Below are 13,479 nucleotides of genomic sequence, written 5' to 3'. Positions count from 1 at the left end.
TTATTTAACGCGACAACGTACACCAGACTCGTACCCAGCCGCTTCTCTGGCCAGAAGGGTTATCAGGGGGGGCTGGCAGCGAGGTCTGGAACCGAGTTTCCATGATCGCCCTAGTTAAGAAATTTGGCCGAGTGAGACTGAGTACCAATTTTCCTTCAAAACAAATATAGCGGAGAATGCGGACATGGAAGGATGATGAGTTTTTGCTCGGTTTTAAGTTTTACGGCGCCCAAACATCAAGAAAAGGTTTTCATGAACATTTTTCACGGAATTTTTGGACATCAGGAGGCGTGATGTATGAACAGTTCGTGAGTGACTTCACTCATCGTGATTCGGCACCTCGGCAAGTTCAGTTATTTAGAAGCTTCGTGAATTTTCGAGCGACCAGCCTGCTCCATCTCTTATATATTTTTTCACCTACAGTGGTATTAAGAACTCTCAGCCTTATCCTAAACATATGCTACGGGCTCATTATACTAGTATGAGTCTTGCAACAGTCATATGGGAATGTTCATTAAACCAATTTTGTACTTCGCTGTTCGTAAGTTTGTTTGAACACCGGGAGCCACAACAAATATTTATGGGCGTAAATACAGAATAAAGGGTTAATTTAGTAAAAGCCAGGTTAAATGTTCCAATCCCTTTGCTTCACATATACTAGGTCTGTCAGTATAAGCTATTTTTAACATCAAAAGGCTGCAGGGACGGGCTTACTGAATCTTCAAAACCTTCACTGAAATATCGTTTGAGTGATAATCAATAAATAGGTCCAACAGCAATACCGTATTTAGTAGTTTTATATTAGATAGTGACTTCGGTTTTAATTACTTCCTTGAAATTGTTTGTACAAAAATTACCCCATAGTTTTGAATTATACTTGAAATGGTTATGTTTTAGTGTGGGGACAAGAGGCTAATCCAGTTGCTAATAAGATTGAGTACATCAGAGAGGGGTATGCTCAGTATGCATTGAGAAAATCCCTCAAAGGATTCAAAGTTGAAGAAATTTAAGGACTTTTCAAGGACTCCCCCTAGAATTCAAGTACTTTTCAAGTCTGTGCGAGCCCTGTCAACGGTTTTTCTCTGAGACCATTGTGCATCGCGCAAACACCTTCACAAGCTTTCACCTTCAAAAGCTCGAAGAATATACCTCCCGACTTTACACTTTTTTTCTTGATTGATGATCGTCTTTTATTCTCTTTCTCTCCACGAAATCATAAGCATATTTTACATAGTTTGATAAACATTTGTTTAAATTATATACAAGGCTCGGTAAGAAGATTTTTCGCTTTATTATTAGATACAAGAATTTAAAAATTTGTGAAATTACGTACTACACTGTTAAATTTTATCAAGTCTTGACGAATCTCCACACCGCAAGGAACAACGTAACACAAGACAGTAAACTTCCTGCAATGGCAAAAACAAAAGTAGTACAGACTTGTTTTCAGAATTTAAACACAACATTGAACCCACTATATGGAAGGTTTTTGAGGTCCCGTTTTGGTGGAAAAAGCTGTCCCAGGCAGAGGAGCCATGCGCCTACCTGATCATCGGGGTAACAGCCGGTTTCGCTACTTATCGAGTTCGCTACATGTTCGTTACCGGCATGCAAATTCGCTACTTACTTCATTCTACCAACTTCGCTACGAAAGTTGCTAAACGTGTTGTGAACATTTCCACGATCTTTTAGAACCAACATCCTGTTTTAAATAACTCTTCCTTACTGAACTTGAAGAGGCGCCATGTTTTAGAATATTATCATCGAGTCCGCGCATCGCTCAGAATGGAACAGCGGCTTTTTCAAGAGAGAGAAAGCACACAACCAGTAAGGAACAGTCAAAATTACTAATTTTGCGGAACTTTCTTTATTATTAAGCTACATATTTCACAATCTAGAGTTTTTATACATGCCATAAAAACATTCTAGACTTAACACCATCAACATAGGCAGCGAATTCGGCATGCAGGTAGCGAACATGTAGCGAGCTCGGCAAGTAGCGGAACCGGCGTTGAGCAAGAACTAAAATGGGCGAGCTAACTCTTCATATTTTCCTTATAAAACGTGGCGAACCGTTTACAAAGTTGGCTCGACTAGTAGGGTACCGCGCCTAATCGGGTCACCTTTTTGTGCTGGTGGGCTCGCCCTCCTAGCCGGGCAAACTTTACTCCATATAAACACTTTTGCTCGCCCAGTAGAGTCAACTCGGTCAAGGCGAGACAATCAGAGCTTGCGCTAGCGCTGTTGGCTCGAACGAAAGGGTCAACCTTTTTTCTCATAAACCGCCTCAGTTGACTCAGCTGGAGGGACAGATTTTTCTCAGGACACTTTTTTTTTCTGGAAAAATAACTCGATTTTTCAGCTTCTACATTTCCCTAAGCTTAAAACGTAAGATGTGAGGCAAAATCCGAGAGATTGGAGTGTATTATCTTACCTACTATATACTTGATTAAATCTAACTTTTGTGCCTCGAGTTGCGTTCCTAGTTTAGCAACCTATGGAGTGAAAACATGAGAATAGCACAGTAAAATCAGTCTTTTCTAAAAAAAGAAGTCCAAAACGAACCTTTAAGAGATTTCAAATGTAAGCTTGTTAAAAAATCGTTATTTTTTTGACAATTGGTACGTATTGAGGGAGAGCAACATAAGTTATTCTGCCCGGCTTATTGTTCTGGGTCACGCGGTCTTAGCGAATTTGTTTCCCAGCTATGTCACCGAAATGCATGACCATGAAGGACTGGCAAAACACGGTTTGAACCCCAGGTAAGAAAGGTGGGAAAAACAAGACTTCGCCTGAAGCTACGTCGCACGAGACGAATTTTCGATCGGCTGATAAATTTTACCGCACACTACGTTCACACGGGACCGTTCAATATTTTTGCTCCGTTCGCACGGCAGTTTGAACGGCTAGGCGTCTAAATTTTCGCCCGGTTAGATTAGTTATGAGTGAACGGAACACCTAGACGCAGGAATTTTTAAACCGGTCGAAAATTAGTCCGGTGCCGTGTGAAGGTAGCATGAGTATCAGGCCTTCCTTAGGGGGTAGGAGAGAGGAAAATACGTTTTTCTTTTTTTCTTTAACGGAAGCTCCGGGCCCAGTTGTTCCAAGGCCGATTAGCACTTAACCCGGGTTTCTTTTTCTTGTGTTCAAAAGCATTTACTCGGATAATTTTCTCTGTTATTTTTAGAGCTGCCAATCATCAAGTTGTAAACGAAAAGAATTAAAAACTGAAATGTTTTTAAAGCTTTCATATCTGAATTTAAATCTCGCACTAACCCTGGGTCATCTTAACCCAGCTTTAAACAACTCGGCTCTGAGGTACATTGATTACGGCCGCCACCTTAAACGCAATTGAAAAACTAAGGGAGGAGGGGTCAACCTCTCCCTTGGAAACATTTTTTGATTCGCTCCAACTCTCTGTCAGTTTCAACGTTAAAGATGGCGGGAGAACAAAGGTATTATTGTTTGCATGGCAGCCTACTATGCGACCTCATCATGCATATGCATGAAATTTCAAGAAAAAAAGGCCACTCTCTAAATTTAATGCTGGGGTAGCCTGCGAGCAAGCTCTTCGGGGTGCTCTGGCGGCGGGGCGGGAAAAGGAAGAAGAGCTTGCAACTACGTCTCTGGAATTTCAATATCTGCATCAAAAAAGTCGAAGCGAAATGCTTATTGGCGTTGGTGACATTAGTAATGACCTCATTACCCCTCGGCATGTGTTTTTCAATGTTTGTTTACAATCGCGCTCCTTTCCGCTTTCCGCTGATTGGCGGAATTCTGACAGCTCACTCGACGGGAATAGTCCGGTGGCTTAGTGCAAAATTTTAGCGAGATCTATACAGAGTGGACAAAAGCACCAAACTTTGCATGGTTGTAGCTTAGTGCATGTTAGTCAATATTAGGATCGGTGCCCACAGCTACCTCTTCAGGATTTGCAGCAACCGCTCGCTGAAGTTCTTCAACAATCTTCCATGATGGGTGCCCTCTGCTGAAAATTGCAATCCCTTATTTTTTGCCATTTTTTGATGAAAATCACATATAAAGAGGCAAGTAGATGGAAAAAGAAACTGTATTAATACTATTATTATTGAAACCGATGACTAAAATAAGTCAACTTAATGATATAGCAATAATGATATACCATGGTGGGCACCCTGTGCTAAGAATATCAATTCCTTGTTTTTTGCCACTATATTAATGAAACATGAAAATGAGAAAAAGAAATTGTATTATCTTATTATTAAAACCAATGATAAAAAGAAGTCAACTAAATGGAAAATCCAAAGAAGATGTTTTCAGACGCGTATTCAGTCCCAAATGGCATTTCAAGATGGTGGCTTGAAGGTGTCTTTTCATGGACTGTAAGTATCCGTTAGAATATATTGCCGTTTTGGAGGGGAATTGTGTACAATTTGAATCACTTTCTATAGCGCTCATATCCTAAGCTCATGGTGGTTTACAATGTTAAAGAGGAAAAATATATATCTCTCGAGCATGAAATAGCATATATTAAAATCTATTTGCAATTCACAAAGAACAAGAGAAGGGAACAAAAATTAAAATGTTTTAAAAATATTTTGCCATTAAAGTTTGTATATGATGATAATAAGTCAAAAAAAAAAACTGAATATACATTCTATAAGTTTAGTTATATGATCTGCAGATATTAAAGACGTTTTGACTTACTCTCTAAAAATTGCGTAAAAAGATATGTTCTCAGTCCTTTCTTTAAACTAGCTAAAGATGGTAACTTGCGCAAATCTAGCTAATGGTAGTGAGTTCCACAGTTTAGGGGCGCACTCCGAAAAAGCCTTGTCCCCGTGAGTTTTCGAGGTTGTTCTAACAGCTGCTGAGATGCAGACCACAAGTTCCTGGAGCGCCTTTGATAACTAAGTCTGTCTGCTAGATAGCTAGGTGGAAGGTTATTAAGTGATTTGAAAACTGACAAAAGAAGTTTAAAAAGAACATGATAACTAACAGGAAGCCGGTGAAGGTCAAATGAATAATGTGTCCAAAAAGCCTTTACAAGTCCGACCTGGGGGTAGTGAATTGCAATTAATAGTCTATTTTAGAAGTACTAAAAGCATGTACAGAAATTTCGCTAGACTCCTGTGTGATACACTTTCTTATCTTTGATAAGTTCCTGAGCTGGTACAACGATAATCTGGCGGTGGTTCTTAGCCCAGCATTGCCCATAATGAAGTCGCTAAAGAATGGACGAGTATGGTTCATCGACAAGATAAGCACGATTTCAGTCTTATCGTGATTGAGTTTCAGCTCGTTTCTACACACCACGATGGAAATTAGTTGGGATCGTTGTCATATTTATCATATTTACCAAGGGTGAGAATCGAAAAGAGAGAATCTGAGAAACCAACTGGTTTAACGGCACAATTATTTATAGAACGCTCCTTGACAATTCAAGTTACTAGAATTCAAGAAAGAGGACTGTACGTGTTCTTGTTGCAATTACGTTGATATTGAAATCACTACAGTAGTAAACAAATGTAAAGTGGCATCAATCCTGTCTCCTTGCGTCCAAGTTAGAAAAAGTAAAGTAAAAACGAGAAACAAGCATGTTGAAGCAGACCAGAAACAGCAAGTTGTAGATTGTGGTACCAAACCAGCGCCGTAGCTAGTATGAGGCCAACCGAGGCACTCGCCTCGGTAAAATTTTGACGAATTTCGCCGATCATTTTTATTTTACATAAGCGATCATCGGATATTTTTAACGCATCATGATATTACAAAGAATTCAGCAATTCAGTCAATATACTATGAAAAAATTACCATATCATCGATCTCAAGGGGCTACGTACGTTAACCCAAATTTTTTTTGAACAAATACTGATCAAAACCATTGGCGAGGTTAACGGTCACCCAGATTATGCAGCTTGTTTCTGATTATTGCTTTTTAAATTCCACTTAAATTAACTCGAAAAAAAGTTACCGAAAGACCCAGAAAACGCTGCAAATCGCATTTCCGAGAGACTAAAGTTCAAAATTTCTCGGGGGGGGGGGGGGGGGCATGCCCCCGAACCCCCCTAGCAACTCCCGCCTGCCTCGGTTGGCCGTTTGGTCTGGCTACGGCACTGCAAACAAGCTTTGAAGACTAACACTAGTGGGGCTGCCAAGTGTGTGCCTTTGTATGTAACGAATACAGCTTATGAAGTTCGGCCAGTAGAAAGAAATGTGTATCATTCTCCACTGCATTTGCTATGTACTCAGTGAGTTCAATAAATGCTCTTGATTTACTTAATTCCTCGTCTTCCTCGACCTTCCAAGGTGCTTCACTTTTCTTCTTGCGTTCCTCTGACATGTATTCTTATTTCGCAAGTCAGTTAAACAGCGCGTATTATATTTTGAATCTATGGCAATCACACCACCGCCAAATATTCTTGGAGGGCCATAGTCCAGTAAATCGTTGGCAATACGTCTTAGGTTTCTGTCGGCTTTCAATGTATAGAAACTGTATAGGTGGTTGCCATCATCTTCGTTTCATGTCACACACTTTGCGGTCTCACTGGTGTCAACCTTCCGAGCTCGTTTGGTACCACAATCTACAACCTCCTGTCTTTCTGTTTCTGGTCTGCTTCAACATGCTTGCTTTTCCTTTCTCTTGCTTTTTCTAACTTGGACTTACTAAACTTGAGGTGACAGGATTGCTTCTTTGCATTTTTACTACTGTAGTGATTTCAATACCAAACTTAATTGCAACAGGAAAACAGTCCTCTTTCCTGAATTCTAGTACATTTGCAAGGAGCGTTCTATAAATGCTTGTACGGTTAAACCAATGGGCTTCTCAGATCTTCTTCTGTTGATTCTTGACAAATATGACAACGATGCCAGTTGATATCCATCCTGGTGTGTAGAAAACATCTCGGCTTCAGAAACCTTTAACTAACCAGTAAGAAAACAAATTCAGAATAGTCATTCATAATCGGCACAAAATATGAAGCGAAAATGTGGCTTTCGATAACACATTTATCGCCAAGAAGAGCTTAAAACTTCACTTAAACCAGTAGTGATTCAAATTGTACACAATTTCCCTTAAAAAACGACAATTTATTCTAGCGGATTATTACAATCCATGAAAAGACACCTTCAAGCCGCCATCTTGAAAGGCCATTTGGGACAGAGTACGCATATGAAAAAGTCTTCTTTGGATCTTCCATTTAGTTGACTTGCTTTTTGTCGTTGGTTTCAATAATAATACAATTTCTTTTTGATTTTCAAGTTTCATCAAAATAATGGCAAAAAACAAGGAACTCATATTCTTAGCAAAGGGTACCCACCATGGCATATCATTATTGCTATATCATTAAGTTGACTTGTTTTAGTCATCGGTTTTAATGATAATAGTATTAATACAGTTTCTTTTTCCATCTACTTGCCTTTTTATGTGATTTTCATCAAAAAATGGCAAAAAACAAGGGATTGCAATTTTCAGCACAGGCCACCCATCAAGGAAGGTTGTTGAAGAACTTCAGCGAGCAGTTGCTGCAAATCCTGAAGAGGTAGCTGTGGGCACCGATCCTAATATTGACTAACATGTCCTAAGCTACAACCATGCAAAGTTTGGTGCTTTTGTCCGCTCTGTATAGATCTGAGCCTTTAGCCACCTGACTAGAAGCCACAGGGGAATTGGGGGTGGAATTCAAATTCCAGAGACGCAGTTGCAAGCTCTCCTTCCTTTTCCTGCCCCGCCGCCAGAGCGCCCCGGAGAGCTTGCTCGCAGGCTAATGCTGGGGATATAAAATGAACCGCGACTGGTACTCACTACATACCTCAGTTTCTATTCTGTTCTCGGTATCCTTTATTCTTTGATCTCGCACTGCAAGCTAAAATGTACAAAGCAAGACAAGAGATTTGAATAATCGTACATTCACAGGATAGGATGAATAGGGTATCAATAACAACATTCAAGTGAGGCTGGTTTCAGGTTTCCGTGGGCCTGAAAAGCTTAAAGTCGAAACTCCCGCAAGCGACCACCCAGTGCCATCTAAACCTAGCGGTCGCTTACCGAACTTGGTGGTTTATTACTAGATGAGTGTCAAAATGGGTCTCTTATAAAAAGAGCTTAATGACTGAAACTTTTTGCAGAGTTACAAAACGAGTAGTGAAATGATATCAGTGATAGAAACTTTCCTTCTTTCTTCGTTTACTAGGAGTTGAAAAGTACATACAGCGCACACAAATATCATGCAAACCATGTCAACGAAACCTCCCAACAACTCCCAACAGGTTCCAAAATAACAGTGGAAACTTCAATCTCGTTTTCGGGGTCAATTCCTACTCGACCTCAGGGGCCGAGAAAGAGGAGAGGACCCTGGGAATGAGATTACCAACTCGGCCCCAAAGAGTGGTCACGGTCGCTTTCGATAAGAGAAATGTTCGTTACTAGAAGTTCAAACCACAGGGCTTTGACTGCGAAATCCATTGAGCATTCAGCTAATTGTCATTTATACCCATATTTCCACTGTCCGTTTGGGTCACCTAGATCATTTAATATCTACAATCGAGTGTATATGATCTCCTAACAAATACCGTAAAATTCCGAAAATAAGCCCCAAGGCTTATATTTTTCAAAGGCCCTTTTTGGGAGGCTTATTTTTGGAGGGGCTTATCTACGGAGGGATATTTGCGTTTGGAAATCGATTTATAGTTGGAAGTAATGTATCGTTTTAGCTTTGTTTTACTTTGTATTTGAGGGCAATTTTCCAAGTACAAGCCCCCGGGGGGCTTATATTTGGAGGGACGATTTAACGAAGGGTTTTTTGCGTTACCGGTTTGGGGGGCTTATATTTGGAGGGCCTTATACAAAAGGGGCTTATTTTCGGAATTTTACGGTATTCTAATAAACAAAGTATACTGAACCTCTTCTTTTATTCGACTCTTTTCCAAGCTGAAGTCTAAGGCCATTCCTCCTTTGAGTTTGGCCACCTCGTCCTAAAAAGGAAGACGTTCAGAGTCAAAACTGATTCTTGAAATACTGACGAAACCTTACACAATCTAATAGACAAAAACTCATGTTTCGTTACCTGTAAAATTCCTTTCAGAGAAACCACTTCACCTCTTAATTTCTTTCGCGAAAAGAAAAACAGTACAAACAAAATTAATTGTCTAGTTATTAAGATTTTGAAGGTAAATTACATCAAAGTATAAACTAATACAAGCCGGGTTTCCAATGAAAAAATTATAAGTAACGTCTTGGGTTTGTGTTTTTAGTTTGCTGAAAAACTGCCTGTTTCTCATATACACATATACGTTCTCATACTAGTATGTCAGTGTTTTTTAGCATTTTACACCAAAAGAATTCTTTCTTGCTCACACGAGTACTGAAAAACGTGACCACTCAAATGAATCAGTAAATATTAGAGTAAAAACACTTTTACCACACTTTTTACAAAGAAAACCATCTAAAACTTATGAATTATGTGAAGATGTTAAGTAAATCTTAAAACAACTGTCCTAGACCAATTCGGCTAACTCAACGTTGCACCCAATTCAAACACTTTGGGAATAAAACGTTTTGTTTCAGGAATTTCCATATCATTTAAATGTGACCGCCACATTATAATGCAAATACAGTACACGAAGAATCTTAACCCCGGGAGATTTGAATTGGGCACAACGTTGAGTAGCCGAATGGGGTATATAAATTGTTATGAAAAGCTTGTTGATTTATAAATAATCAAATCTAAAATTGTTACCGTACTTGATTTTCTTCTTGAATTCGTGAAAACTTTCCTTGTTCAAGGAGAAACATTTCATTTCTGGAAGTAGAGAAAACAAATCACGAAAACATATAAAAAGAGAAAAGTAGAACACCCTTTAGTTATTGCTTGCAAAACTCTGCCATCTGCTTTTCTCGCCATAATTAAGGGCCTGTTTACATGGAGGTGGGGGACCCCAGGTAGATGAAGTAACCTGCTAAGGTGGGGTAAAAAAATAACCCTCCTTTACATGCAATCTTACAACCCCGCCATCCCGGGGTTCACTTTCTCAAGATTATTGAATGGTCGCTAAGCACGTAAACAAGAAAAATGCTGGCAAACCACGAGTTTTGGCGATTAATGCACTTCTACACTCTCTTGTTGCTCTTGCTGCAATCTTCAGTGCTATGGCTTTCTATTGTTAGCTTTTATAATGATGAAAAGCCACCGCCAAAGTGAATTTTGCACGAATTTGATGTATCACGAATCCTACCCCCGGCCAGGCGGGTTACCCCACCTTGAAACGTTTACATAACAAAATTTGACCCCGGCTGAGAGGGTAACGCGGTCTGGTAGACCGGGCTACCCGCCTTGGCGGGTCACCCCACCTATCATGTAAACGTGATCAAATTAAAATGAGAGATTATATGGACAGGCGGGTTACCCCACCTAAGCGAGTTACCTCACCTACCTGGGGTCCCCCACCTCCATGTAAACAGGTCCTAAAAGAAGTTTTAAGGCAACAAGTATGTCAGTCTGTAAACTTTATATCAACCGTTATTATCATTTTTCTTTCCTTTTCTTCTTTCACCATAATCTGGCCTCGGTTGTTCAAAAGCTGGATAACGCTATCCACCGGATAAAACACTATTTAGCGGATTAGCATTAAGGTGATGTTACCCGAGACGATTCGCAACGACGATTTTTAGCGCAACACAGCGTTGCAATGTTGGAACAATGTTGTAACCATTCGAAACAATGTCGCAACAATGTTGCAACGTTGTGTTGCGCTAAAAATCGTCGTTGCGAATCGTCCCGAGTAACATCACCTTTAGGGAAACCAATTGCGTTATCCACTGGATAGTGATTTATCCAGCGGGTAGCGCTATCCACTTTTTGAACAACTGGGGCCAGATTAAACCCATCGATAGATAACAAAGTAAAACAGTTGCAAAAAGTTCCACCAAAAAGATTCTCAAAAAGTCAGATAACAGGTGAAATAAAGGAAAAGAAAAGGGAAGGATACAACACAAAATTTAACTTTGGCTCATATGCCCGCATTTTCAGAGCGGAAATTTCGCTGTAATTTAAACCAGCGTAGAACTCGCCTTGCATACGGAATGTTTTGGCTCTTTCTGGCAAGATATTGAACAGGGAAACTGCGAGAGTAGCTACAGTCTAAATCTCCAAGGGGCAAATGGGTTTACTTAATAGGTCCTCTATATAGTTCTGATATAGCTGTACTAAAAATATTATCAGTTGCTTTGATTTTACCTTACTGTATCGACCATAGCATTAAACTTCACCTCAAGTCTCTCCTGAAAAGTTTTAAAAAGAAAATTAAATCTCTGAAAAATCAAGAACTACAACTTTTTAGAGCCTGAAATATTTCTTTTCCTGACTAGTAATAAAATGCCAAGTCGGATCTTATACGTTGATATCAGATCACATAGATTATAACGTTCTAGTCCTTGTACAGAGCCCTCTGCCGATAGGCGTGCATACATATCGATGGGTATAAAAGATGGTTTAAAGAAATAACTGTCTTATAGTAACAACAAGAGTCAATCGAAATTGCCTGGGTAAAATACACCCATGTTGGCCAGTCCACTCAGCTAGCCAATCCTTGCCTGCCAGCTGTGTAAAAAATGAATATGAGGAGGTGGGAAGGTTAAAATGGAAAATCACAGACGAGTAAAATCTGTATGAAGCTGACAGTAGCCACATCTGTAGTATCCCCTGCAATTACTTACCTCATTTACTGTAAATAAAACCTCTCTTAAGTGGACACCTTAATTAAGCATACATAGACACATAAAAAGTAACTGACATGGTCATTTTTATTGTTACATGTAAAAAACTGTATTAAACAGACATTAATTTGTGATTACGCATCACCAACCAAGATGCAAGACCCCGTGCAGAAAGACTAAGATTGCAAGCCACAAGTTGTCCATTCTTATGATAAAAAAATGTAAATTTGACAAATGATGTTTTAATTTACTACAGTTCTTACAGTTATTAGATAAATTTTAAAGAAGAGTAATTAATTTAACAAATGGAAAAAATTAAAACTTTCTTGCAAATGAAATTGAGCAGGTATCTATGCATGCAATAAAGTTTGTTCTAGACTTGCAATTTCTGCAGCCAATTTTGTTAGCTGAAGGGATTTTACTTCGAAGGGTAGAAAAAGACTTAAGACATACACTCAGTCTTAACTGTTGACTCAAAAGAGTCTTGCACCTCTGTAACCAGCGTGCAAAGAAAGTAGTGTATGATAGCCCGGGACTAGTGGATTTTGCTATTAGGCTAGTGAATTCTGTTTTTAACTTGCCCAACAGGCAAGTGATGTGTTTTGAGGAATTCGAATAACAAGAACTGTGTAATCAATTCTGCTCGTCAAAAAGCTTTTGGGGCTAGTTGAAACGTCGTCTGAGCTAGTAAATGCTAGCTTCAGCTTGCCCGAATGGCAAGGTGTAAAAATGATTATCTTTGTACCCTGGTAACTGTTGGCAAACCTCGAACTTGTCACAAACATTGGGGCTCAAAAAAACAGCCAGTCAACTGACATTATGTCCAGCTAGAATAGCAATTAACTTGTCTGGCCAAAAACTTTGTTTGCAGGTAATGTTGACCAGTCATGCACACTCTCATTCATAAATCAACATCCAAATCCTCACTAGTAAATCTTAGAAATTTGCTTCCTTTAAAACATAAGGATGAGTTAACTTTTTTCCCGATATTGTGAAAAATTTCTTTGGCCGGTCATTGTGTGGCCGGTTACCATCTGGAAAATTAATAACCTAAGAGAAAATGCCTTGAACTTAAAACAAATTCTATCAATTCATTGTTTAAGGAAATGTATGAAGATCAGTTTGGAGAATTTGTATGTGGATATTGGAGCTTAAAGGGTTAACCAGCTCAGCTCATAAACTGTATTTTTTTCACCTGATCTATCTTTGACACAGTGCTGTTTGCCACACTGTGAGCACTTGATGTGATTATATCAACCAAAGAAGCTGTCAAACTTTCAGCTTGAACTTCACTGAAACCTAAAATCAATAGAAATAAATAACAATTAAACTTTCCTTTGCCACTTATTATTAAGTAATAGGAAGACTGTTCACCACCCTCTAAGTTTTTGTACTTATATTTTGATGAATGTATGAATGAACTGGGCAGAAGTGCTGTCAATATGGTGCATAAGGTAGTGGGGACTGGGAGCTCTTACCTAACCCCCTAACCACCCCACCCCAAACCTATTGGACTTTGTGCTCAGTTGCTGATTTTCAGAGCTTATTAGAAGCCTATTAATTAGAAGCTTATACAGGCTTTGAGTGTCTTCACCCATCATAAGTACCAGTAACCAATATAAAGGAATTTTGATGTTAACAACTGTATCGCTAAAATGGAGGTTGGGTGCCTGGAGTATCCAGAGGCTATTCTACTTTTGGTAGCCAGCCCCTAGACTGAATAACGTCCCCATGCCTGGGATAAAGGTGCAACCTAGCCATGAGCCCTCTCAAAAATAGGACACAAAAAA

General features: G+C 39.4%; 1 protein-coding gene across 1 annotated transcript in view; it reads right to left on the bottom strand.

Annotated features, from left to right (window-relative positions):
- Positions 1 to 1,302: 1,302 nt before the first annotated feature.
- The window catches only part of LOC140927661 (mitochondrial calcium uniporter regulator 1-like), an 81,482-nt gene continuing 69,305 nt past the window's right edge, over positions 1,303 to 13,479 (bottom strand). The window contains exons 7-10 of the mRNA XM_073377337.1: positions 8,878 to 8,949; positions 7,788 to 7,841; positions 2,435 to 2,495; positions 1,303 to 1,409 (exon numbers count right to left, since the gene is read on the bottom strand). Of these exons, the coding sequence (XP_073233438.1) occupies positions 1,351 to 1,409; positions 2,435 to 2,495; positions 7,788 to 7,841; positions 8,878 to 8,949 (246 nt within the window). The 3' untranslated portion in view covers positions 1,303 to 1,350. The remainder of the gene's footprint in view (positions 1,410 to 2,434; positions 2,496 to 7,787; positions 7,842 to 8,877; positions 8,950 to 13,479) is intronic.

This window comes from Porites lutea, chromosome 2 (genome assembly GCF_958299795.1).
Source record: "Porites lutea chromosome 2, jaPorLute2.1, whole genome shotgun sequence".
NCBI classification, from domain to species: domain Eukaryota; kingdom Metazoa; phylum Cnidaria; class Anthozoa; order Scleractinia; family Poritidae; genus Porites; species Porites lutea.
This window is presented reverse-complemented; position numbering and strand designations above follow the sequence as displayed.